At 44.5% G+C, this 25,751-nt stretch overlaps 1 protein-coding gene across 5 annotated transcripts in view; it reads right to left on the bottom strand.

The window, feature by feature from the left end:
• SPATS2L (spermatogenesis associated serine rich 2 like) overlaps window positions 1–25,751 on the bottom strand; it is a 170,801-nt gene that overhangs the window by 84,003 nt on the left and 61,047 nt on the right. For 4 of the 5 annotated variants that reach the window (XM_062189686.1, XM_062189678.1, XM_062189670.1 and 1 more), the window contains one exon: window positions 827–887. In XM_062189686.1, coding sequence (XP_062045670.1) covers window positions 827–865 — 39 coding nt within the window. In that variant the 5' untranslated portion in view covers window positions 866–887. Of the gene's footprint in view, window positions 1–826; window positions 888–11,612; window positions 11,693–25,751 lie in introns of those variants that run through there. The other variant, XM_062189699.1, reaches the window with a different exon arrangement.

Below are 25,751 nucleotides of genomic sequence, written 5' to 3'. Positions count from 1 at the left end.
TTCACTCGGTTAGGGACGAAAGGCAAACCCCCACCCTCAGTTGGCTGCCCAGCTGGGTCACAGGAACCTGGGGTGGGGGGTGGCCTGAGCTGGCTGGCCTGGGTTCATGTTTCACTAGGACAACCACGAGCCAACCGCTTCTAGGGCCTCTGTATCTTCCTACAGTTCCAGAGAGTAGATTGGGCAGACTTCTCTCTACACTCTCTGATTTGTGACCGCTGAGGGCTAACAGTGCAAGGTAACACACATGGTGAGAGAGGGATGCTGGCCCAGAAGTAGCCCTTCTAAGGAAGGGCTCTGAAGTAGAATCCGTTTCCAAGAAATGGTGGGGGGAAGGGAGAGCTTCACAGTCAGGAACTCTCTGTGTTAAAGGAAACTCTCAAGGCTACCCAGTGTAACTACCAGGAGACACATGAGACATCGGCTGGATTTCTCCACGAGGTAACATAATGCCCTAGCTCTCAGCTGCAACCCAGCAGGTGCTCGCTGCAATGGTGGAGTGCACTGCCCGAGTGCACATCCCAGCTCTGCTTTGTGACCTCCGCTGAATCACACTCCTGTTCCTCAATTTCCACCTCTGTGAAATGGAAATAACTTCATGGGATTACGGTCAACAGGAAATGAGAAAACGTATGTAATGCATTTAGTATGCATTCAGTACACACCATGTATGATTCTTTCTGCCAAGCAGCTCATCAGTGTGGCAAACTTGCTATGTGTCTCCCCAAACCACTGTTCCCTTCTTCCATGACAACTGAGCTTTTACCAGCGAGGGACTACATCACCCAGTTTGGAGTTTGCGAGCCGATGTGGAGCTTGATCCTACCTTTTCCTTGACGTTCACATGAGTATTGACTTCAGCCATCTTGCTTCTAGGGGAGTAAGCCCTATAAAGAATGAAACAAGATTAAAGTTTTAAAATTGATTTCTCAATGTGTTATTTTTATGCTCTCTTCCAACATAGTAAGCAATTTTATTCAGTCACCATCATAAATACCATTTTAGAATGTAAAAATACTTCTAGGCTAAGCATTTGACTTACATATGTTCTAAAAGCATCTTATGATAACTCCAGAAGACAATGTAAAATCTTTTATTCATACTGTATTGACATGAAAACTGACAAAGATGGATAGGAACGCGCTCAAGCTGTGTTTCTGGTTATGGAAAAGAAAGTTGGTCAAACACAACGAGCAGAGGGAAACCATTCCTATGTTAACAAGCACTGTCATCACAATCCACAGTGTCCCAAAGCTTTTGCCAGTCCCCAGGCAATCTAATAAACACTGTCTCCTGCATGCACAGTTATACCAAGCAATACAGACAGAAACAGCAGAAACGGTTCCAGGCTTAAATATAAGAAACATTTTTTTTGGTGTTCCTTTCCATCTGAAATGCTCACTTCAAAGGTCTTTGTATGGCTATTTCTTTCCTGTCATCTCTATTTCAGCTCCAGACTCGCCTTCTCCCAGAAGGCTTTCCTGACCATCCTGTCTAAAGTCACCACCTCCCCTGCCTCACTCTCCATCAAGTATGTAAAAGGTTTTAAGCTTGCTTTTTGCTTGCCAATACATCAGGGAGAACCTTCACCATAATCTTCAATGGCCATAAATTCATGCTTTCCAGTTTCAAATGGGCCTGCCCAGCTGCCTGTGATCCTTCTGTTCCCCAGACTCCTTGGGTTTTCTGCCTTTTCTTTGTGCAGCGCTCCTTTCTGAGCAGATCTGTATTCCTAACATCAAGCTGTGATGTTTCCTTCTCCTTCATCCGGTCGGAATCTTTCACCATTATTACAGAAGACAGATCTCAAGTCTTTAACAGCTCCAGACTTTTTGGAATGGAGAATAAATGACTTAAGTGCATGAACAGATTGTCTCAGAAATCAGCAGCTAGTTGGGCCACAATAACACTGTATGCTTCCTGTTTGCATGGTGAAAGCTTTGTGTGAGTCAAGAACCATTGCAATATTTTCTTCTGTTCTTTCTTTTTTTTTTTTTTTTTGACAGGCAGAGTGGACAGTGAGAGAGACAGAGAGAAAGGTCTTCCTTTTGCTGTTGGTTCACCCTCCAATGGCCGCCACAGTAGGCGCGCTGCGGCTGGCGCACCGCGCTGATCCGATGGCAGGAGCCAGGTGCTTCTCCTGGTCTCCCATGCGGGTGCAGGGCCCAAGCACTTGGGCCATCCTCCACTGCACTCCCTGGCCACAGCAGAGAGCTGGCCTGGAAGAGTGGCAACCGGGACAGGATCGGTGCCCCGACCGGGACTAGAACCCGGTGTGCTGGCGCCGCAAGGCGGAGGATTAGCCTAGTGAGCCGCGGCGCCGGCCTGTTCTGTTCTTTCTGACCTTTGTTATAAGGGGTATCCTCATCCTCAGAGTTAACATGTTATGTCAAGGATAACTTTCAAAAATCCTCTGATTTCTAACCCTCTGTTTTTATTTACACCCAAGTCTTCAATAAAGCATAAATACAAGGGGTCTTCGAAAAGCTCATGGATAACACTGCATGGCCTTCAATTATTTTGCATACCAAAAGGAAAGTATCTTTTAATTCTGGTTTCCATGAACATTTTGAAGCACCCTTGTACAGAGCCTTTTTGCTAGCTCTGGGATAGAACCTTGGCAATGCGCAATGCTAACTCCATTACCACTCAAATTATCCTCAAATAGAAATCCACACAGGTGATCAAATATTAGAAAGAGCAAGATTTTACGTGTAGAAGTTTCCAAAGTATACAGCCGCTCACACATGCATCTGGGCACAGAATGCACCCTTTGTGCCCTTTCCCGCAAGCTCTCTGCAGAAGGCCTCAGTTGGAAACTCCTCCCACTACTTCCAAATGGTAAATTCTGTATCCTCTGACCCAGCACACGGGAGAAAGTAACTACTATTAGAGAAAGTAACTACTATTAGCTGGCAAAGAATACCTGCATTTTATTCCACCGACTCCTGTCCCTAAAAGTAAGTAACCAAAGACAAGGCTATTTTCTGATGAACTCTTGGCAGTGAACAGAGATGGTGTGCAAGGTACCAGAATAAATAATCAGGTTGTTTTTGTTTACAAGTTATGTAGCAAAAAGTGAAACGTTTGGTCAGTTATCACCACACCTGCAAGATGGCACACAATCACGCTATTTGAAGACTTCTAGCAGGATGGCTGATTTTTTTTTTTTATTTTAATTAAATGAAAGCTTTGACTTCAGAAAAACATGCATGTATGCTGTACATACATACAGAGATTTTTCAGTGTATGATAGTGTGTATGCTGCAGGGGGATGGGAAGAGGGACAGGCAGACCTGCATAACTATGCAAAACTGAACTGAACTGACAGCTGGACTTAGGACCAAATTTGTCAGGACACACCTGTGGGCCATGATGCCTTCCATTTGACTATGTCAGTCAATTCCTGGACATGCTTAATGTTGCCCTTTCTGGACGTCTTAAATCTCATAGGGCAAGTTTTTGTTTTGTTTTGCATATGGGCTTTGCCGTCTAGCACTTGGACATGCAGCATTTTCTAAAGCTACAATCCACGGGGAATTCAGGGAGGAGTTTTACTGAGGACAGAACATTTCTGAGCCCTGAGGAAGTGGGAGCACCGGACAGCTAGCACTGAGGAAGTGGGAGCACTATTCATCAGCCAAAGTGCAAGCGCGCATGCGCACACACACACACACACACACACCCCTCCTTAGCAATTCCCCTTCTTTTTGATCTCAAAGTCTAACTCAAGAAGACTTTTTTTTTTTTTTTTTTAATTATCTTACTTATTTGAAAGAGTTACAGAGAGTTAGAGACAGAGAGAAAGAGGTCTTCCTCTGCTGGCTCACTTCCTAAAGGCTGCAACGGCCGGAGCTGAGCCTATCTGAAGCCAGGAGCCAGGAACTTCTTCTGGGTCTCCCATGTGGGTGTAGGGGCCCAAAGACTTGGGCCATACTTTATTGCTTTCCCAGGCTCATTAGCAGGGAGCTAGACTGGAAGTGGAGCAGCTGGGACTTGAACTGGTGCCCATATAGGATGCTGGCACTGCAGGCCGGGGCTTTAACCTCCTGCACCACAGCGCCGGCCCCAAGAAGACACTTTTCCCATGCTGATGTCAGTAAGATTAATCACAATGTTATTTCTTTTTATGGAAGGAAAATGTTGGCAATGAAGGTAGAGTGGAGGCTACTGCAGGTTTCTCAGATGGGGAGATAAAATTAATAAGGAGACGTGCTTTGTCCATTTTACTCTATTTTCCACAGGAAAGGCTGTCTTCACAGGTTCCACCTTCCAGGTAGATTCTAATGCTTTCTTCCCATCATGGCTTTCTGAGGCCTGGAGTACAAGAGAGGAACTGGGAATCTGGGCAAGGCTCCAGTTACGGGAATTAGTTAAAAGGTCTTAATACAAAACAGATCATAAATGCAGTTGCCTTAAAGAATTTTGAGTTTAAGTGGCTGGATATCCTTATTCTACCGATAAGGACCACTGCTAGGGAAACTGGTACAGGTGGAGGTGACCTACAGTTTGCCTCACAGGCCCTCCCTGAGTGTCTGCTTCCCCCAGCTGACACCAGTTTCTCCAGACTGTTTAGACACACACCTACCTGCATGGCAGGTCCTGCTCACGGTCTCTCCTGAGCTGGCCCTCTCACCTCCAATGGAATAAAAATGTGCTGCAGCCCTACTCTTTGGGGATTCTGCTGTCTAATATGAACTGTTTCTGGTCAGTCAGCTCCATCTAACCTTAACCTTAATTGCTTTAGATAGTTAAGGAAATTTTCTTCCAGGAAACATAATTTCACCTGTTCCCATGTGACATGTCTAGGATTCCGCACTTGGAAACCTCAACCAAGGAAATTTTCTTCCAGGAAGCATAATTTCACCTGTTCCCATGTGACATATCTAGGATTCCGCACTTGGAAACCTCAACCCTTCAAGTTATAGGCCCCTGGGTTAGGCCAGGAAGCCTATGATGCTGTGATTATTTAGGCCCCAAAGTGAGTGACGGGAGGTTCCCTCAGATTACAGCTGGTCATCGCACTTGGCACTGTACCACGACTGAATATGACCTTCACATATATCCATCACAAGAGCTTTAAGTACACCAAAAAGATTCAGGCATCTCTGACTTATTGGGAAAGAAAATGGTTTCTAATTTTTAATTATCACTTCAGACTATTCTTAGATCAATTACTGAGGCCTTACTATACAGTTCCATGGCTACATGTCCTGTGTGAGTCAGTTAATTAGTGCAAAATTAATTTACTCTGAAAAACAAGTTCTGATAATAATGTAACATCTCAGCAGCTTACATATTATTTTAAAATTCTTCTCTTAAAATTGCAATTAGTTTTCAGTAATGGTATTACAAACACACGGATATTATCTAGTTTTTATATATGAGTATATCCTAGAGAGAGATAAGGATCAAAGAAATTGTTAAAACTTATTAGAAAAATACATCAATCACACACAAAGCAATTTCATCATTTTAATATATCATCCATATACTTCACCAGTGTAGAATTAATAAACTGCACATAAAGTTACTGCAACTACTCCAAGCACAAGTTACATCACACTGAACTACTTAATGGGCAAAGCTTTTACTTACTATGCATTCATATGAGTCAAAAAATTTGTTAGCTTATAATAATGATGTTTTATGAAAAATAAATCTGGATAGTAGAAATTCTGGTGAATATGTTTGTTTCAGCATTTCTAATTGATAAAACTCAATGAAGCTTAATATATATAACAATCTGATCAATGACCAAACTCCATGTTTAAAAAATATGTACTTCTATTTCTCATGAAATCTTATAAAACATGAAAAGTTACTACAATGTCTTGGAATGCCAAATTGCTTTATGACTTTCCGATCTCCACTTTCTGTTTTGCTTTACTGTACAGGCAGTAACCAAGTTTCACTTTTGTTTCTCTGACACCAATTACTCCCCTTAGATTCACTTTCCTGTTCTCAGATATTACATCACTTTGCTTGAATTTGATTTGGAGAACCTGAGGAAGTAATGTCAGAAAAACCTTACAAAAATAATTTTCTAAACAAAATTTTCAAGGCTACTTATGCAAAATTTCTCCATGATTTTATGTTTTATAAAAACATAAAAATCATACTATACATTTGTTTGGAGCTGGCAATACAGCATTTCAAAAATGATCATAATTAGAAGCTTGAAGGGGTAGAGAAATGCCTAGTACTGTCAGATAGGGCTTCAAGAGGAGAAAGGTCCAAGTCGGAAGGGGCGGGAGGCTGAACTGGGGAACCCTGAGATGCAGACTGGGGGGTTCGGGCCGGAAACAGCAACTGCGCAGGCAATTTTCATGTAGAGCCAGATCTGAATGTGGCCATTCTGAGCACAGCACATGGGAGAGAAGGATAAAAACACACTTAGTACAAAAAGGCTTCGTACAAAAAAAGGAAGGTGAGTGGTCTCATTGATGTTGTTATGTCAACTGTGTGATGAAATGATAGTATCTGATAGATGGGATTAAGTAAAATGTAATTCTGAAATGAATTTCATCTGCTTCTTTGAACTCTTTTGATGGGCTGTCCTGGAGTAGTGCTTTAAAAAACCTTCTTGTTTATTTACTTGAGAGACCGAGAGAGCGCCTATCTGCTGGTTTACTCCCCAGATGCTGGCAACAGTGAGCAGGCGGTGGGGTGGGGGTGGGGGAAGAGCTCTCAGGGCTGCTTCTCAGGGGGTGCATTAGCAGGGAGCTGGAACCAGGAGCCAGGGCTAGGCCAGGTTTCAAACTCTGGCACTCTGATGTGTGATGCAGATGTCCTAACCAGCGTCCCAGCTGCTAGGCCAAACATCTGCGTGTAGCAGTGGTTCTTAAAGTGAGGTTCCCGGGGGAGCAGCAGCAGTCCCAGTGCTGCCTGGGAACTTGTCGGAAATGCAAATGTGCTGCCTGTCCCTCGGCAGACAGAGGAACTCCTGTACTCTGGGCACAGGAGCCAGTGCCTTAACAAGCTCCACAGGCATGCACCTGCACACTCCTTCCACCTGCACAGTCACTGGAATACCCACCCCGGGGCCGGGGCCTCCTCCTTGATTCCAATCATTGCACACAGCAAACAGAATCTCACAGAAACCTAGATGGATAGAGGGAAGGCCACTTTCCTACCAATGACAATGCTAAGGAGTGGTTTTTTCTCCAGTATGTTATTAATAACAGCCAACACACATATGGAGAATTTAGAATGTGTGCTTAACATACGGTTTTCATTTACTCTCACTACCCTATGAGGTAGAAATTGTAATTATGTCTACTCTACATATGTGAAGACTGGGTACAAAGAGATTGAGTAACTCAAAGTTCCACAGTAAGTGGAAGGGCCAGGACTCAAACCCGAGGCGTCTGACTTGGGAGACCACGGCCAGTGTGCTAACATGGCTCAAAAACCATCACAAATCAGTCACTGGGTCTCATCGTCTATGAACTGCCGTTGAGACCAAAGCCATTCCCGAGGGTCCTGCCCAGGTTCCACAGGTGTGTGATTGACGTCTGTTACAGACACAGGGTGCATGGGCTGTGAGCAAAAGCACTCAGCTTCCACAGGAATGGGGAGGAGTGTGCTTCTTACAGAGTGGCCTGCTTTCCTATCACTTCCGACCTCAGGCCAGAGTGCAAGGGGCCACATCTAGTGCACCCCAGCCAATCGACTGTTTCCTTAGCTCTACGATGTGGCCAGGGGCTCCAGGATACTCCACGGGTTCATACCTAAGTGATTCTGCATCGTCAACTCACTAAAATGCCCATGCACCTGACTTGGGTATAGCCTAGCGAAGCTGTGAGCGTGTGGATCCTGAGACATTTTCTCATGGCTGCCTCAGAGGCAAACATCAGGAGCAGGAAGTCTATCACGTGATGTGACTTCAGAACCAGCAAAAAGCCTCCCAGTCAAAGCAGCACGTCTAAAAGTCTCTCGGAACAGACTTACTGAGTACATCACCATTTTTACTCAGCTTTGGGCACGCTATTAGGTCTTTACACCAGCAGGGGTGGGGAACCATTGTTCAGCCAAGGGCCACGTATATATTTATAACATCTTTCAAAGGCCATACAAAATTATCAACTTAAAAATGAACCTGCTATAAATTTACCGAGTTTTGAATCCTGCCTGTGGTTGCCTTGGCAGGGCCAGACCAAATTATTTCACAGGCCTTATATGGCCCATGGGCTACACATTCCCCTCCTGCGGTTTACGGCATGCTAGAAGACAGTGGAACATCACAGATTATTTCCTTCTCCTACAGCTTTCAATGGGCCCTTAGCAGAGACCAAAGCTTTGGAAAACTGACAGCAGAACAGAGACAGAGTGAGATCCTATCCACGGGCTTTCCTCCCCAAAGGGCTTGATGGCCTGTGCTGGGCTGGGCCCAAAGATGGGAGCTGGGAACTCAATCCAAGGATCCCACATGAGTGACAGGAACCCAAGTACTTGACCCATCATCACTACTGGCTCCCAGGGTCTACACTAGCAGAAGCTGGAGTCAGGAGCTGGAGGTAGATATTAAACAAGGCAGTGCAATGTAAAACATGGGTGTCTTAAACCACGAGGCCGAATGCCTGCCTTAGAACAGGTAAGTCTTTATGTGGAGGCCTGGGTGTCCACACAGGGCACCAGGCACCCTGATGGGGCCCCAGGAGGCCAGGAGGCCTCACTTCCGCAGCTGCAGAAGCAGTGGCTGAGGCTGGAGTAAATGACTTCTGTGGTCACTTTCAGCTCTCAGGGTCACTGGGAGCTAACCTGAGCACCTAGCTGCTGAGTACGCACCTTTAAAAACTCGTCACCCTCCCGGGAGGCCAGAGGCAACTGCTGGTCCCTGAGCACGGTCAGGGCACCTGCATGGGAGCTGGGGAAGGAGACAGCGCTCCTCCATTAAATCCAGGATTTACCTAAATGTCACGTGAGGTGGCTTCTCTGATGCTTAACTTGCCAGTGACTAAATTCTCGTCTCCTCACTTGGCACCCTCTTCCTCTTCCCTCCATCTTTTGCTCTTCCTGATCCGCCCTCGTGATTGCTGGGGTCTCTTCTATTCCAGGCACTTCGGCTCTCTGTGTCTGTGGCTTCATTCCCATAGTTTAATGAAGAGTTCTTGGGTAGTGCCTTGTTCCTTAGAGAAGAGCTGCTTTAACGATCAGGAATGAGGGCACATAAACAAAGACACAGAGAGTGGTGACTGAAACATGAATTTCACCTGAAGATACAGGTTGGGGCTTTTTTTTTTTTCCATTTAATTTGGAGGGAAAAAAATCTCAAGGTTGCATTTGTATTCAAAGACACTGCAGTGTACTCAGCCCACTGTTAAACAACTTCATTGAAAAGCATTTTAAGGGCAAATGTCAGAAAAAAATTTCACATTTAAAAGCTCTGGCTTGGCCTCCTTTGAAAAGCAGGGTTACCCTTTGGTTTTGAAATGTCACTGCCTACTAAGTTCTTTGTGGTGGGGGGGAGGGGGGAGAAAATGGAATGTTTTATTTAAACAGGTCATTAACAGTCAATACCACTTAGAACCTCACTGGAGCAGATCTGGGGCAAGATGTGCTGATGCAAGTTGGAGGCATTTCTGGGAGGGAACATGGTCACTCCACAGCCCCAGTGCTGTGCAGGAGGCAGGGGCCTCGGCACCACTGTCTGTGCTGCATACATAGAGGCATGGCAGGCGGCGGCCGAGGAGCACACGGCACCCTTCACGGCAGGCCCGGCCCGGAATTGCCCATTTTAGCACTGGCAAAATGCTTGTGAGTGAAGATTAACCATTTTTGCATAAAGTGCCAAGCTACCTCCCCATGGCAGCAGAATGCAAATGGGAGCAAAAGAGCAAAGGGCGGCGAAAATAAACGCAGCGGATCCCAGCAGCGCCAGGAACTGGCGGGCACACGTGGCAGGCGTCCTTAGCATTCATCGGTGGCCTGATTTTCCTATTTAATTTGAAATTATTTCATTTCATAGGTTTCTGACGGCTGGAGCATATAAATACACACCTCTTTTTCTAATGGTGACCTGACGCTGGCTCCTGTAAGCCTCTGCTTTTCATTGCTGGGCTTTAAAGCAAACATGTGTTTCCATAGAGATGCGGGTGACCTGGGCCCGGTGCAAGTCCCCACTTGTATGAGCAATTCAATTATGCTCGGTTCTTTGCAGATGCGCTGATGTAAGCTCAAGTCCGTACAGCAGGCCCATCCTCAGAGGTGTCTCAGGCAGGGTGAGGTGGCCAGCGTCACGTGAAGCACAACACATCCCCAGCCCCTTTCCAGGCTGGCCATGATAGGTCCTCTCTCCCTGCAGGCCACACTGGTTTGCTCCCCTCATCTCCCCTGCTGCCCCCTGAGCAACTCCCAAATCCCAGCGGGGTTCAGACCAAGGATCTTCATACACGGATCTATTACTCCCTGGGGCACCAAGACCTGCCCACAAAAAAGACGTAACATGCTTTCCCTTTTTCTCCTTCCTTTCCCTCATTTCTCCAACTAGCTATGGACCACTCCTCCAGAAACACTAATGTTTTTCCTCCTGGCTTGACAAGCCTTCATTAAACACCAACTCTGCTCTGACATCACCCACATGTCTATGCTATGGCTCTATGCAGAATGCTGGCAATGGTTAAAGCTCACATTAAACTCTTACTGTAGACCCAGGACTGCACCACATACTTTCTATCTATAACTCATTTAATTATCATAATAGACCTACGGAGGCATGGAGAAGGAAGGGTATGGACTTGTGTTCTCAATACCCTCGTTTTACAGAAAAAGACACAGAAGGATGGAGAGCCAAGGGACTCATCCAAGTCACACAGCTCGCAAGTGGCTGAGAACTGACCTTCCCCTGCCTGCTGGCTCCAGGGCTCCCAGCCCCAGAGGAGCTTCCAGCTCAGTGACAGAGACGGCTCAGTCCACAAAAACAGACATGAGTGAGATGGGGGCAGGGAGGAGGAGGAAATTAGCCTTGGAGTTGCCCTGACTAAAGCTCCTGGGTGGAGGCTGTGGACTTCCCAGCTTGACAGTCCTACCCCGGAGACAGACACAGCAGAGGGTGGAGGTGAAGCTGGGTGCTTTTCAAGTGTTGTGTTGCATTTTTTCTTCAGGACAACACTGCATATGTATCTCTGAAGAAAACATGGATTGTGGTTCTGCAATATAACCCCGGCATGAGAGAAGCCCTAACTCAACCTGGCAAACAAAGCCTCTCTGTTCAGGGCTAACTCTGGAAAGCCGGCTCACTTGTCATGGAATACAGGCCCAGCACAGGAACCCACGGTTTCTTTCAAGTGTACTCCGGTTTCCAACATCTCTCTTGCAACAAACTCACAGCATTCCTGTATACTAAGTCAGCAATCTCCTGGTGAACACTGAATGCTTTTCTCAAAGTGGCTGAAAAAGTCCTACTTCCTTGAAGTACCACTGGCCCTGGGTGGATAAAGCAATGAGGATGAGATATGCGACCCCAAATGCACTGGCATTTGGTGGCAAAGAAACAGCAGGGAGCTAAGGCAGAGCCTTGACACCCAGCGGGAGGGGACTTACAGCAGCCGGTCACTTCCTGTGCCTCTCCCCCACCCACTGGGGTTCTGACTAGGGCAACCCCAACTCACTTTTGAAGATTTCCTGGTTCCAAGGCAAGACTCTCAGGGCACAGTCCTGAGTGACTGGCTTTTCTCAGCAGGCGGATAAGCTCTGTCCTCCAGCTGGCCACATTTATCAGCTGGCTTTGACCGGGACCAGCAAGTCATCTCGAGAGTGACGCAGGTGGAGTCAGAAACCAGGGCAGGTGCAGGATCTTGGGTGTGGCTGGGTAAGCAGCAGCAGGCTGGCGCCCCACGTGTGAGTCTCCAGTGGACTCGCCTTTCCCGAGATGGCTCGAGTCCCCTTGGTCAAGTTGCCCAGGGCTCCGGCCTCCAGGCCTGTGTTACGGAATGCTCAGTCATTTTTATCACCCTGGGAGAAGGCGAGGCATGGAGACTGCGAGACGGTGCAGCCCGGGAGTGCAGCAGTCACCATCCAAAGGTCGGTGCTTCCGGTGACACCGGTGCTGGCATACCAATCCTCTAGCAAACATTCCCACACTGTGCCCTCAGGCAATCTCCCAGGTGCTGGTTCCAAGCCTAACTGGAAGCATCTGCTGGCTCATTTTGTCCTAAATGAAAGACACACAAGCCATGTCCAGGGGTTTTCATCCTACTAGAGGTCACGCTCTCACCCCAAGGAATGAAGAAGGGCTTCTCACCTGTCAAGGCTGCTCTCCCTACAGACAATCATCCCTAGTTATGTGACCTCTGTTTGCTGGCGTCATATTTTTTAGGAAACACACACATACATTCTCCATGTTCTTGGAAAGGCTCTATTTCTCTTTAGGATCAGGCCTCCCTTAGCTCCAACCAGCAGAACCCACCTAGCTAACCACACACATGCACTTGGCCTAGAACGCCATGACTGCCAGCCCTGTGGCACAGATGCCTCTGGCTTAAGGTGCCTCTCCTGGCCAGCCAGTATCTTGGGCCCTTAAATCGTCACAGAGGAACTACTGTCTATTTCCCATGACACAGAGTCTTCCTTCTGTTCCTATGACAGAAAATAAGTGACTACAATAAGAAGTCGCTGCAATTTGCCAAGAAGGAATCCCAGCTCTGCCTCTTCTTTATTTTGGGGAGCAAGTTCAGTTGCTCTCTCTAGACTTCCATTTCCTCGTCACTAACAATGGAGATGATAACAGAACTGACGCAGTCCGGGGGTAATGAGGGGAGATGAGTTCATTCTTATAAGTGATCACTACAGTGCCTGGCACACAGCAAGAGCTGTAAAAGCACGAGGAAAGGATAGAAAGATTCCCTCACAGCCTATCTGGTCGCCTTCTCACTCTTCTCAATTGACAGGAGACAATCGAAGACTTGAGAGGTTATGGCCATACAGGATCCAGTGAGTGCCTCCTGCCACTGAAGCTGCCAAGTGAAGGGAGTGGTGGGGCGCCTGAGAGGAGAGCCTGGTGGCCCAAGACCAGGGCCAATCTGCAGCATGGTTCAGGGCACTGTGAACGCTCAGAACTCTGTCTGTGTCCAGGGAGTCATCTGTTTTGCATGCTCTTAAAATTTCAGCATGAACAGGGGCCGGCGCTGTGGCAGAGAGGGTTAAGCCGCCATATGCAGTGCCTGCATCCCATATGGGTGCCGGTTTGAGTCCTAGCTACTGCACTTCTGCTCTAGCATCCCTGCTAATGGGAGCTGGCCTGGGAAAGCAGCAGAAGATGGCCCAAGTGCTTAAGCCCCTGCACCCACATGGGAGACCTGGAAGAAGCTCCTGGCTCCTGGCTTCTGATTGGCCCAGCTCTGATCATTGTGACCATTTGGGGAGGGAACCAACAGATGGAAGATCTCTCTGTCTCTCCCTCCCTTCTCCCTAATTCCACCTTTCAAATAAGTAAATAAATCCTGAAAAAAAAATTTCAGCATGAGCAAAAGCTAATCCACAACTACAACAGTATTCCCCACGGACTGGACCAGAAACTCCTGCCAGGTCACGGTTTCCTGCCTCACAGTGACCAGATGTCCCAGTGCTACCTCTGTAGTGACCAAATTCATGGTGAATGCACTTGCCTTTAGAGGACACGAAATATAGGAGACATTGGTGAACTTAATGAGTTACAGGAGCCTGCTTCTGATAAACTGCACTTTGCCTTTGTCTGTCCCCAATTACTGAGAACAATGCTGTTGACAAGTTAAGTGTTCAGTGAAGACATGTGCAAAAAAGAGGAATAGATGTCCTCTTAATTTTACTCTTCCAGGCCAGTGCTATGGCATAGTGGGTAAAGCTGCTGCCTGCAGTGCCAGCATCCCATATGGGTGCTGGTTCGAGTACTGACTGCTCCACTTCCAATCCAGCTCTCTGCTATGGTCTGGGAAAGCAGTAGAAGAAGGCCCAAGTCCTTGAGCCCCTGCACCCGCATGGGAGACCTGGAAGAAGTTTCTGGCTCCTGGTTTCCGATTGGTGCAGCTCCAGTAGTTGTGGCCAATTGGGGATTGAACCAGTGGATGGAAGATCTCTCTCTCTCTCTCTCTCTCTCTCTCTCTCTTTCTCTCTGCCTCTCTTTCTCTCTCGGTGTAACTCTGACTTTCAAGTAAATAAATAAATCTTTCAAAAAATTTTTACTTTTCCTCTCTTGGCTACAATGAGCTTTTCATAATTTATTCCCCAATTTTTAACCTACTACCAAGTCCTCACTTTAAAGACCATCCTTGGAAACAGCAGCACAATGGGGCCAGCACTGTGGCACAGCATATGAAGCCTCCTTCTGCAATGCTGGCATACATATGGGAGCCAGTTTGAGACCCAGCTGCTCCTTTTCCTATTCAGTTCCCTGATAAAGCTCCTGGGAAAGCAGTGGGGGATGGCCCAAGTGTTTGGGCCCCTGCACCAACATGAGAAACCCAGAAGAAGCTCCAGGCTCCTGGTTTTGGGCTGACCCAGGCCCTGCTGTTGTGGCCATTTGGGGAGTGAACCAGTGGATGGAAGATCTCTCTCTTTCTGTCTTTCTCCTCCTCTCTCTGTAACTCTGTCTTTCAAATAAATGAAAAATAAATAGTAAAACAAACAAACAAACAAAAACAGTGCCAAATGCCGTTCCAGGGCATCATTTTACACATCCTTAAAACCACTCCCGTCTTCCTTCCTCCACGTTCCTAACCCTACGACATCTCTTAGTCTTCCGGAGAGTCAAGGTCTAACCCTGAGTACCAGCACTGTCCTTTTTCGACCCTTTATATCCCACCTCTTCAACTAGGTAACTTCCTTGATTTCCTCTACCTATTTCATTTTTTCTTAAGACACAGTCTTGAACTCCGGTAACCAAGTCACAGAACTAGGCCTCCAGTGCTGCTCCATCAAAGCGTATATGCTTGTCTATAAAAGAAGGTTTTCTCAAAAAACAATTTCACCCAATGCTATACACATTTAACTATTAGCCTCAGCATCTTATGCACCTGGGAAAACCTTGTCATAGCCTGCCTTGCCCACCTCCTTAACTCGGAGCGGAGCACTCGCCCTCTGCCGCACACGGAGCTCTGCCTGCCCTTTGGCTCCACACACGGTGGGGGAGGCTCAGAAAGTGGCAGGTGCTCACGATGGTTTGTAAGCCTTAGCAATCCACAGTTCAATCTCTTCCAAATCATTTTTCTAAAGACTGAATGAGCAAAACCGGGTTTTTGTACAGTTGCTCAAAACCTGTGCAGATCTCTCAACTAAATATAATACTACCTATTATTTCCCTTTGGAAGACTTTCTGTTAGTCATCTAATCTACCTTAAAGCAATTGTGAGGTGTAAATGTATGAGGTTTTCATCACCTGTTTGATGAAACAGATCCATCTCTCACAGCCTTGATTCCATTTATACCCATTTTTGGCAGATTTATAGAGACAGGCAATCAGGGTTGCTTTTTTTTTTTTTTTCCACTAATACTAACAATTTCATGAGCCTGATACAGCGTGGGGAGGATACTGTGTGCTTGTGTGTGTCCTTATGAGCTGTGAGATCGAATGCATATTCTTGTGGGAGTGTGTATTGTGTAGACATTCTGAGATGACTACACCAGGTGCACAGAAAGGCTTCTGGGGAGGTGAGATGGCTTCACTTTAGTGGGGTTTAATCAGAGATGGCTTCAGGGGAGAGGTGCTCTTTTGCACTGCTTTGATATTGGCAATGATGAGGAAGGCATTTCAGACAACGAAGAACAAATGTGACACTTCTTTGGCAGAAACAAGTTAACTGATGTGTGAAACCGGAAAGAAAACCTACTTGGCTCAGGGCACAGAAGTCAATTAACAAGTATTTATTGGGGGTTCAAGATGCGTCACTGCTGGACACAATGTGTTAAATTCACTGTATGCAGTGTAATCTTTTAAAAGATTTATTTCATTTAAAAGGGAGAGTGACAGAGAGGAAGTAAGGAGGGAGAGGGAGACGGAGAGGGAGAGGGAGAGAGAGAGAGATCTTCCATCCATTGATTCACTGCCGAAATGGCTGCACTGGTCAGGGCTGAGGCAGGTTGAACTCAGAATCCACGAACTCCATCTGGGTCTCTCACGGGTGGCAGGAGCCAAGCACTCAGACTACCTTCTGCTACCCTCCCAGGCACATCAGCAGGGAGTTGGTTCAGAAGTGGAGCAGCCAGGACTCAAACCAGTGCTCTGATATAGGATGATGGCATTGTAGACTACGGCTTAATCCACTGCACCACAACACCAGCCCCAGTGTGGTCTAATTTTAAAATTGGCTCTGTATGGGTCAGGAGTTGAGGCAGAGCACATTGAGCCACTGTTTGGGACATCTGCATCCCATACTGGATTGCAAGGGATAGAGTCCTACCCCTGCTTCTGATGCAGCTTCTTGCCAATGCACCTAGTAGACAGCAGATCATGGTCCAAGTACTTGGGTCCTGCCACCCATCTAGGAGACCCAAGTGGAATGTCTGGCAACTGGCATTACTCTGGCCCAGCCCTAGCTTTTGCAAGCATTTGGAGAATGAACCAGTATATGAAAAACTTTCTCTCTCTCTTTCTGTCTCCCTCTCTCACGGTCACTCTTTTTAAACAAACGAACTTTAAAAATTAAAATCGGCTCCTGCAGGGAGATAAGATTAGCAGTCCACGAGCAATCAGATGACATCAGAAGACAGCATCCAAGAAGGTGTTACGTGGGGTGGTTTCAATGAATCGGCATGTCCTATTTGTAACGCAGCAAGAGGTAACTCCCTTGTTTCATTTTTCTGTTAGCAAATGAGAGCATTCCTTCTCATTCTCACCCCATCCCAAGTTCCCTCCCACCTCACTGTCATTTTCAGTCACATTCAGGCTCTATCTGAATTGAGGCCCTGTACATTTTCTTCATTATTCCTGAAATGCTGAATCAAAAACTGGATTTTTAAAAAAATCATTTCAATTTCTGTCAACTTAACTTTTGTCCTTTTAGTTTTGCAAAAACACATGCTTGAACCTAAATGGAGAAGACTCCAAAGCAAACATCTATCAGGCTGAGTTTCACTTAGCTCCAGGAAAGCGATGCACAGATTCTATTTAAGGTTTCATTTTTACCAGGTTTTACCTCCTGGGAGATAATCAATAGCCAATACGATGCAATTTACCAAACTCCATCTTGAAAAAGAAATAACGAAACACAGAAAAGACAAACTTGTCTGTTTAACTAAATGCTTCTCTTAAAAGCATGAAGAAGTAGAGAGGGAAATGTCTGAAAATTAATCTCATTGTATCTATATCTGGATGACTACCAGCTAGGCTGGACTTGGTTTCAGTTTTCATTTCAAGCTTTCAAACAGCACACGACCGCAGAGAATGAGACTGTTGCAGGTGTCAGGAGGAAGACAGGTAAGGGCTGAGGAGAGACTGCCAGGACTGTGCATCGTCACCGTAGCTGCTGGTTTCTAAAAGCGCCTGAAGCCATCCATGCTGCACAATGTGGGGAAAGAATCTCACTATGAAAAAGCATTTTCCTTTTTTAAATCATGGAATAATCAGCTCCTCTGTTCACAAAGACGCATCATTCTGACAGCAGCACTTCCATCCCGTTAGCCAGCGCATTCACTCATTGACCTCACTCATTTATTCATTCAACACACACTGAGACCTGCTCTGTGTTGGGCACTGTCCTGCGTGCTGAGAGTTCAACAGTGAGCAAAACATGCACACGTGCACACACACACACACACCCCACTCCCAGGCACCGCACCGTAGGATTCTCTCTTTGCGTCTACTTCACTGAGTACTCACAGGGCTCTTGCAAGATAGGCATCACCTGCACTTTCTAGGTTAAGTGAACCCACGCTTATACACAGAGGCCAACTGCTCAGAGCCAGTCAATAGCAGGGCTATTTAGGTGAGACTGAATATGCATGCCCTGTCTGGAGCCACTGTGTTGGTTCAATGCAAAAAGGGAACAGTTTAGAAATGACGGAGCAGGTTCACTCTAGCTGGGACATTTTGGTATTCATAAGAACTAGAATCATAAATGTAAAGTTGGCCTGGTAAAAAAAGAACAGCTAAAGTGAGAAGGAAAATGATCAAGGTGAAGAAGAACCTGTTTTCTCAGGGCTTCAAGTTCTGCTCCTCACTCCCCAGCGAGGGCCCAACACTGTGGAATACACCCATTTTCCGTATTCTTTCTCACTCTCTCCTGTCTCTTTACGTTCCCTTCCCTTTCCTGCTACATCTGCTGTCGTTAAGGGGCATGAGAAACTGTCTCCTCCTGTCCCACAATTTGCCCAAGGACTGGACGGCCATCTGGTGGGGTTGCTGGACTTGCTTACGGTTCAGGAAAATGAGGGAGCAGAACAAAGGGCCTTTTAACTGCGGGGTTCCTGAAGTGGAGACAGCATTTCTGTCGTCTTTCTCCTGTACCCCACAAAGCATCTGCAGTGGTCTTACTCTGTTTTAGTCAAGCGTTGTGCAAAAGCTTGGAAAGGAAACCAAAACCACCTGAAGTTCAGTGGATCCCAGAGGATTGCAACTTTTTGTGCTTTTTGTGCCTAAGAGTCTGAGTTGGTCATGGAAACAGCCTTCCCATAGGGGGCCAGAAACATGCCCAAATACATGGCTTTGTTAGAAGACAATCTGTGACTTACCATCTGAAGCAAAAATGTGAAGAAACTGTCACCAGGAAGACACAAATCCTTTCTAACAGATTTTCACTTGTGATTTGCTGTGTGACTCAATCCAACTCCCATGGGAAGCATTTCCTGCTCTCCAGTCACCCGCAGTCCTGCAGCTTGGTGCAGTTCAACACTCAACGCCACCCAACACCACTTGTCTCACAGAAGTCCGAGTTTCCTACTCTTCTAAAATCCTGGGGTTAGCAGGGAGAGGTTTCCCTTCTTCCTGAACTCTCAGTGAATCCCCTCATCGATGTCCTCACTGAGCGGCCATCCAGCATCTGCTCAAATAATCACCACGGAGCCGCAAGGCCTTCCACAAGACGAACTGTGAGTAAGTTCTTGGCTACTACTGAGTCAACTGCCTTCCTGCGAATTCTTACACAGTGTTCTAGCTTCTGCCTGCAGACACATCTCACATTTGACCACTCTTCCAAAACGCTCGGATCCTTCTTACGCATGCTCTCTCTATCCTAGCACGGAATTATTCATAGCATCAAAGGATGCTAGAGTTGGAAAGGGCTTTATAAATCCCCAAGTTATTTTGAGAAGAAGACATTTTTGTCTTGCCAGATTTCCAGGACTTTAATTCCTCATGTGACATAGTCTGGAGTCTTCTCACCCTGAGACAGAGAGACATATAGATTCTATGGCTTGGTTCTTTTTTAGATTCTACCCAAGATTGTATTTTGTTGATAATGACATCATACTCTACACTGATCACAGGGAGCTGACAGTCAATTAAAACCCCTGAGACTTCCTCACATCATCTGTCACTGAGCTCCATTTCCAAAAGCTATCACTATAGCTATTTTGGGGTAACAAGACTATGTGTTTTTATTTCATTGAAATTAATTTTGTGCTATTAATTTTGCTGACTTTACAAGTCTATTGGGGTTCTTTTTGGGGCCAATTTGTAACCTTCCACTTTAGCTGTCCATTTCACTGGGGTCATTCACAAATTGAAGGATTTCATATTTACATCACTTACGCCACTGAATAGACAATCTGGGCTTTAATCTCAGCTCTGCTACTTAGAAACTGTTTCTGTATTGCACTTTACTCATGTATAACTGCGGTGTGTGTGTGTGGGAAGAGTATCAATTGTAAAGGATTATTGTAAGGATTAAATGAGTGCACACAGAATAACAGAACACTGAACACATAAGAGTTTGATAAGTGTCCACTGTTGCTACTGTTTTCATCACTCTCTTATCATTCATGCCATTGAAAAAAAAGATCTAGACTAAAATAAAGTAGGGGTCCACAGATGTCACTCTTTGCAATTTCACTGACCTATTCTTTAGTGTTTTGGGGGTTTGGTTAAGCAGCCTTAGTTGTGAATGCATGTAACTATTTTGTTACTTAGTTCATATTTCTCCATTATGACAATGAAATCCTAATATAGTATGAAAGCCACCTAAATGAACTTCATATATACCCTATGTGCCACATTTTTTTCATTTTGCATTCCAGTTATTCTACTGCACAGGCGAATCACTGAGTCCTGTGTAACTGCTTAACTTACTCTTGTTGCCTAATGATTATCAACTGTGTTTTCTAAGTGTTGTCAGTTTGCAAAATAAATTCCAGAAGTTTTCTGTCACTTAACGTTTTTTCTCTTTTTGTCAGTCATTGGACTTTTGGGACTCTGTTCTCTGAAGTTCCCACAAGGAAGCTGACTGGTGTGTGGCAGTCACAGGTTTGCAAAGCTTTGTGGATGCAGCCTGGACCAAGAGAGCTCGATTCATGGCAAAGGGCCAAGGATGTCGTATTATGCTGCTGGGGCCTCCGTTCCCTCTGTCTCACATTTTGTTCTACCCTTAAAAGGGGACATCAATATCCTTGCTTAAAAGGCAAACACAAGAAGAGAAGAATTCTTTGTTTTTCTCATCAGAGGTCTTCTCCCTTTCTTGTTCTTTTCTCCACAAAAGTAAAACAAAATTCTATAATAAAAATGTGATAAAAATGGTATTCAGTCTTGATAGAAATTATAACTGTATCCTTATCAAAATGATTTGACATCACATGGATTCTAGTCTTCTATATCTGGCCTACTTGTCAACTTCATTTTCTGTAGGATTGTTCCTTGCCAGCTTTTTAAGTCTCTTTTGTTGTTTTTAGACTATTTTACATACTTGAGCTCACCCTGGACTCTAGGCTTTCTGTCACTATTCTAATGGGATCATCTCTCTCTCTCTCTCTCTCTCTCTGCTATTGTTCTTGGTGATTTGCCTCCTCGTGCATTCTTCTCTAAATGGTCTTTTATATTTTGAGTTAATTCAAGCATGCCCTTGGCAGCCACAGCCATTTCTCTTCCTCATTTTTTTTTAGAACCATCAAACCTCTCATTCTAATCATGCAAATGGTAAAATGTGAGACTTGTGTGTGTGTGTGCATGCACGCATGAGGAATGGTTGCATTATCTCCTGAAAAACTGGAAAGATATTCATGATCATTTTATCAGCATTTCATTATAGTTGATTGATTCATTATAAATATAAATATATAATGCATTGAGTATCAGTCCTGTTGTATTCACTGGGGAGACAAAGATAAACATGAGAAATGCAGCCCTGCCCTCTTGAGGCTTAAAATTTCACATTAAATAGAGATGAGAACAAAGACAATTAAGATGCAGCACAATATGGTTTTCTGAGGGGGGATTTGAGGAGCTCTGGGAGTTTACAGACGGGGCCCTAATTCAAGTTTAGGGGTTGGGTTTCTCATCTCTTTTGGAGTCTCTGATAATAGAATCCTATCTTCTTCTCAGGAATATTTGGGATTTCCCTCTTAAAGTCCACAGTGTGTGCCTGGCATACCTATCACCTGCTTCTTGATCATCACAAAAGATAAACGACAAAGTCACTATCTTCCATAGCAAACACTGAATAAACATTTATTGAACAAGTGCATAAAGTCTCCTCTTTCTATTTTACCAACCAATCTCTTCTTGGTTAAAATTAGATCTAAAGTAGCAGTTCCCTTCATTTCTCGGACCTTCCTAGAGATGAAAATGTCAGAAGGCAAATTGGTATCTGAGACCCTGTTTTCATTTAAGTACAAGTAAGACTTCTAGCAAATGACCAAACAGCTTAAGTCCTTCATCAATCTTACTTATTTATTATCCTGTGTTATTTTTGTATGCAGCATCAGAAATAACCTGTTCTAATAGTTGATATGCCTGGGTAATCTAAGTTCATTTATCCTCTCAAAGCTATTTATTGAGTGCCCATTAGGTGCCAGGAACTGCTCTGGGCACTGCATTTTCTTCTTCCTCTTCCTTTTAACTTCACTGTGTCTTCTCTTGGGTTTCTGGATTCTCGCACCTCTGCTTCCCCTAGGAGGTCTGGATCTCACTCCCTGGGAAAAAGCCATTGTGTTATTTGCATGAAAAGGCTAATATTCCCTCCATTTGTGCTCTGTTACAGAGTCTACCATTTACTATTTATTTTAAAGGAAGGGTTTCACAATCACTTGATAATGAATACTTTCTTAATTTCTTATAATGATACTTTAAATATAAAATTAACTACAGTAATTTAATAGTCAGAGATATGAGACAAAGTTCCACATTGTTTATGAACTACATCCTTTACCACTCACTGATTAAAAATCATTGATCTGAATGAAGTAAATAAATGATATTTTAAAAGAGAAAGGAAATGTGTAATATTCAATTGATTATCAACATTACTAGTAATCTTTGGATTTAAACTTTAATTTATATATATGTATTATCTATATAACACACATATACCATAAAGACTAGAATTTTCTTTCAATCCTAGGACATGTAACATGGTCATTACGTTTATTAAAAATTTGGGGGTCAGCTCTGTGGCATAGTAGGCTAAGCTCTGCCTGCGGCACCAGCATTCCAAATGGGCACTAATTGGAGTCCTGGCTGCTTCTCTTCTGATCCAGCTCTCTGCTGTGGCCTGGGAAAGCAGTAGAAGATGACCCAAGTACTTGGGCCCCTGCACCCACATGGGAAAATCGGAAGAAACTCTTGGCCCCTGACTTCAGATCGGTCCAGCTCCAGCTGCTGCAGCCATTTGTGGAGTGGACCAGTGGATGGAAGACCTTTCTCTCTGTCTCTCCCTCTCTGTGTCTGTAACTCCGCCTTTCAAATAAAGAAATAAATCTTTAAAAGTTTCTTAATCTATTTATTTTAAAGACATATCTCATATACTGGTTCACTCCTCAAATGTTCCCAACAGTGGGGGGGGGGGGGGGGGCGCAGGATAAAGCCAGGAGCCAGGAACTCAATCTGGTTCTTCTGCAAGGGTGGCAGGAGCCCAATTATTTGAGCTGTCACTTGCTGCTTCCCAGGGTTTACACTGCCAGAAAGCTGGAATTGAGAGCAGAACTGGGACTCAAACTCAGGCTGTCTGAAACAGGATGTAGGTGTAACAAGTGGCATCTTAATCACACCAAATACCTGCATCTTTAATCTACTTTTTGCAAAATCATTTTGTGTAATTATAAAATACAAAATATGTGCTAAAAATGAACCTCTGCAATTTATTTTCAATATTAAATAGAGATATGATCTTATTGTCTTCAAAAACACAGATTTTTATCAAGCATCCTGTACCAATTATTTGAGTCATCAAATAATATTCCTTGGCTGTGATTGAGCTCAGAGTAATTTGTCCACAGAAAACCAACAAATCCATTTGCCTTTACTATTTTCCTGGTGTACTGCTAACAGACTGTGTTCTGTCCATATGAGATTATGGCCACCTGACCAGGGTGTGGGCTTTGCTGAGTCAGTAGGACAGAGATCACCACGGGTTGCTAAATAAGCAGCGATGCATGAAAGTAAAGGAGAGAGGGTAGAAAATAACTCAACTTAATACTAATTAGTCTATTAGCTACAAAAGACAAAAGAAATTCTGGGGACCAGCACTGTGGTGCAACAGATTAAGCCAACACAAGGGATGCTTGCATCTCATAATCGAGTTCCAGCTGGAGTCCCAGCTACTCTGCTTCTGTTACAGCTTCCTGCTGAAGAGCCTGGGAAGCAGCAGATGATGGCTCCAGTGCTTGAGTCTCTGCTGCCCATGTGGGATGTGCAAATGGAGTTCTGGTTCCTAGTTCAGCCTGGTCCAGACTAGGCTTTTAGGGCCATTTAGGGAGCAAATCAGTAAATGAAAGATCTCTGTCTCTCCCTCTCTCTGTGTGCCATTCTGCCTTTCAAATAAACAAATATTTTAAAAAAGAAATCTGTACTGGGCAAGAAACTGTGTTCAATTAAATACAGATTAAAATGTATTTGTAGTGAGTTTACTTAGAATCTTGATATTTTAGAACTGTCAAGTATTATCATTTGAATAATATTAAGAATTTGCAATAAAGTTAAAAAGTAATTTTGGAGAAGTGTTTAATCTATTTTCAAATCTTAGTCAGTCACAGCAAGTAGAAAAAAATGAGTAGAGCAACTTTTAGGGAAAATTAGCTGCACCTGTATAAACTGTTACTAAGTTACTACTTCAATTTATTACAAATTGTATACAAGGAGACTTAAAAAATGTGTGGAAAATGGAATTACAAATGAGATTTTGGTGAAAGAAAATTTTAAACTCTATGTACACTTTTTAAAAGTTATATGTATTTCCCACCAATTTTTTTGAAAATCCCTCACATTAATGAACCATCTACATGTGTTGAATCTATTAGCAAGCAATACCTGAGGCATGGTAAGATTCTGATTCTTACCTAAAACAGTAAGCTTTAGGAATACAGAAGCCAGCAGCCTGCAAGTGTGTTAACTTGCACTTTGACAATGGATTCCTCCACCCTGGAATTAACCCAGCAGACAGAACACGCGCACGACTGCAATGATTTACAACTGCCATTCGCACATTCACTGCTGGCATGTGAGTATATTCCATATGTTAATGTATGGAATTATGTACTACCAATTCAAGTCCAAGTGAAATATTTGCAGATTTTTTTTTCTTATTTGATACTGCCATTCCTATGATTATCTTCACTTGAAATTTCTTGGTATAGCAAAGAATTTCATTGACTGCTTCTAGGTTAAAATAGACATAAGAATAAAAACAAGTGCAGAAAAACATAGTTTATTATTTTCTCAGGCTTCTTACTGAATGTGCCAATCTGTCTATATGAAGAGAACTTGCAGTAAACAAACTTTTCAATAAAGGACAGAACTATGAACACAAAACTAAGTATGTATCTGTTGACCTACAGTGTATGGAAGTGGATGGATTAAATAATCAATTCATGCTCAAGAAATGAAGCCCATGGCAATGCTCCCAACTTAACATTTGCAAGATATGATTGCTGATTCATGGTCCCTGGATGTCTAATAAGTTGCATTAGAATCCCACTGTGTTTGGCTTGAAAAGGAATTCTGTCTTAGCAAAGCTTCTCTTTGTAAATGAGGAAATGGAGGCCCTAAGCACATAGGGAGCTTGCTGAATGTTACACAACTAGAAAGTGGCAGGGCTAGGACTTGAACATACATTTTCCTTCCATTATTGATTTATTCATCCAAGAAAAACTGTACTAACCATACTCCTGTGTACTCCTCTACAGAACAGTGAACGAAATACGGACCTTGGCCTGAAGGAACCTTGGTTCTGGTGAGGGTTAGCAGACAAGTCAACAATTATAGGGAAGTATAAAGTTTTACTAGAACCCTTTGAGTTGGGGGTGTGGTGTGGAGCAAATAACCAAGCTTAGACAGATGCCAGACCTGAGTTGGGTCCTAAAGTAGCCAGCTGACTGGAGCAGGGTGAAGAGGGAAGAATACGATCCTCAGAAAGGAAGAAAGGCCCTGGGAATAAGGACATAAGGTTTCTGGTTGATCCATGATTCATATTAAAACTTTATTAGTCTGGTTCTACTACTGTAGAATCTGGTCACCTCTGAGTTCACAGAGAAAGTCCAGTGTGTGTCCTGTGAAGACTGAAACCCCGGCTGTGAAGCATGGCTCTGCTGAGGGGACCCGCCTAGGCGACCAGCCAGCTGTAGCCCTGACAGAGGGCACGCCACTATCCCAGCCAGACCAGGGCAGCCGGCCCCCTCCACGAGCCCCTGGGTCTTTG

The sequence above is a fragment of the Lepus europaeus genome, chromosome 1 (assembly GCF_033115175.1).
Source record: "Lepus europaeus isolate LE1 chromosome 1, mLepTim1.pri, whole genome shotgun sequence".
Taxonomy (NCBI): Eukaryota; Metazoa; Chordata; class Mammalia; order Lagomorpha; family Leporidae; genus Lepus; species Lepus europaeus.
Note: the sequence above shows the minus strand (reverse complement) of the source record. Positions and strands in the feature narration are given on the sequence as shown.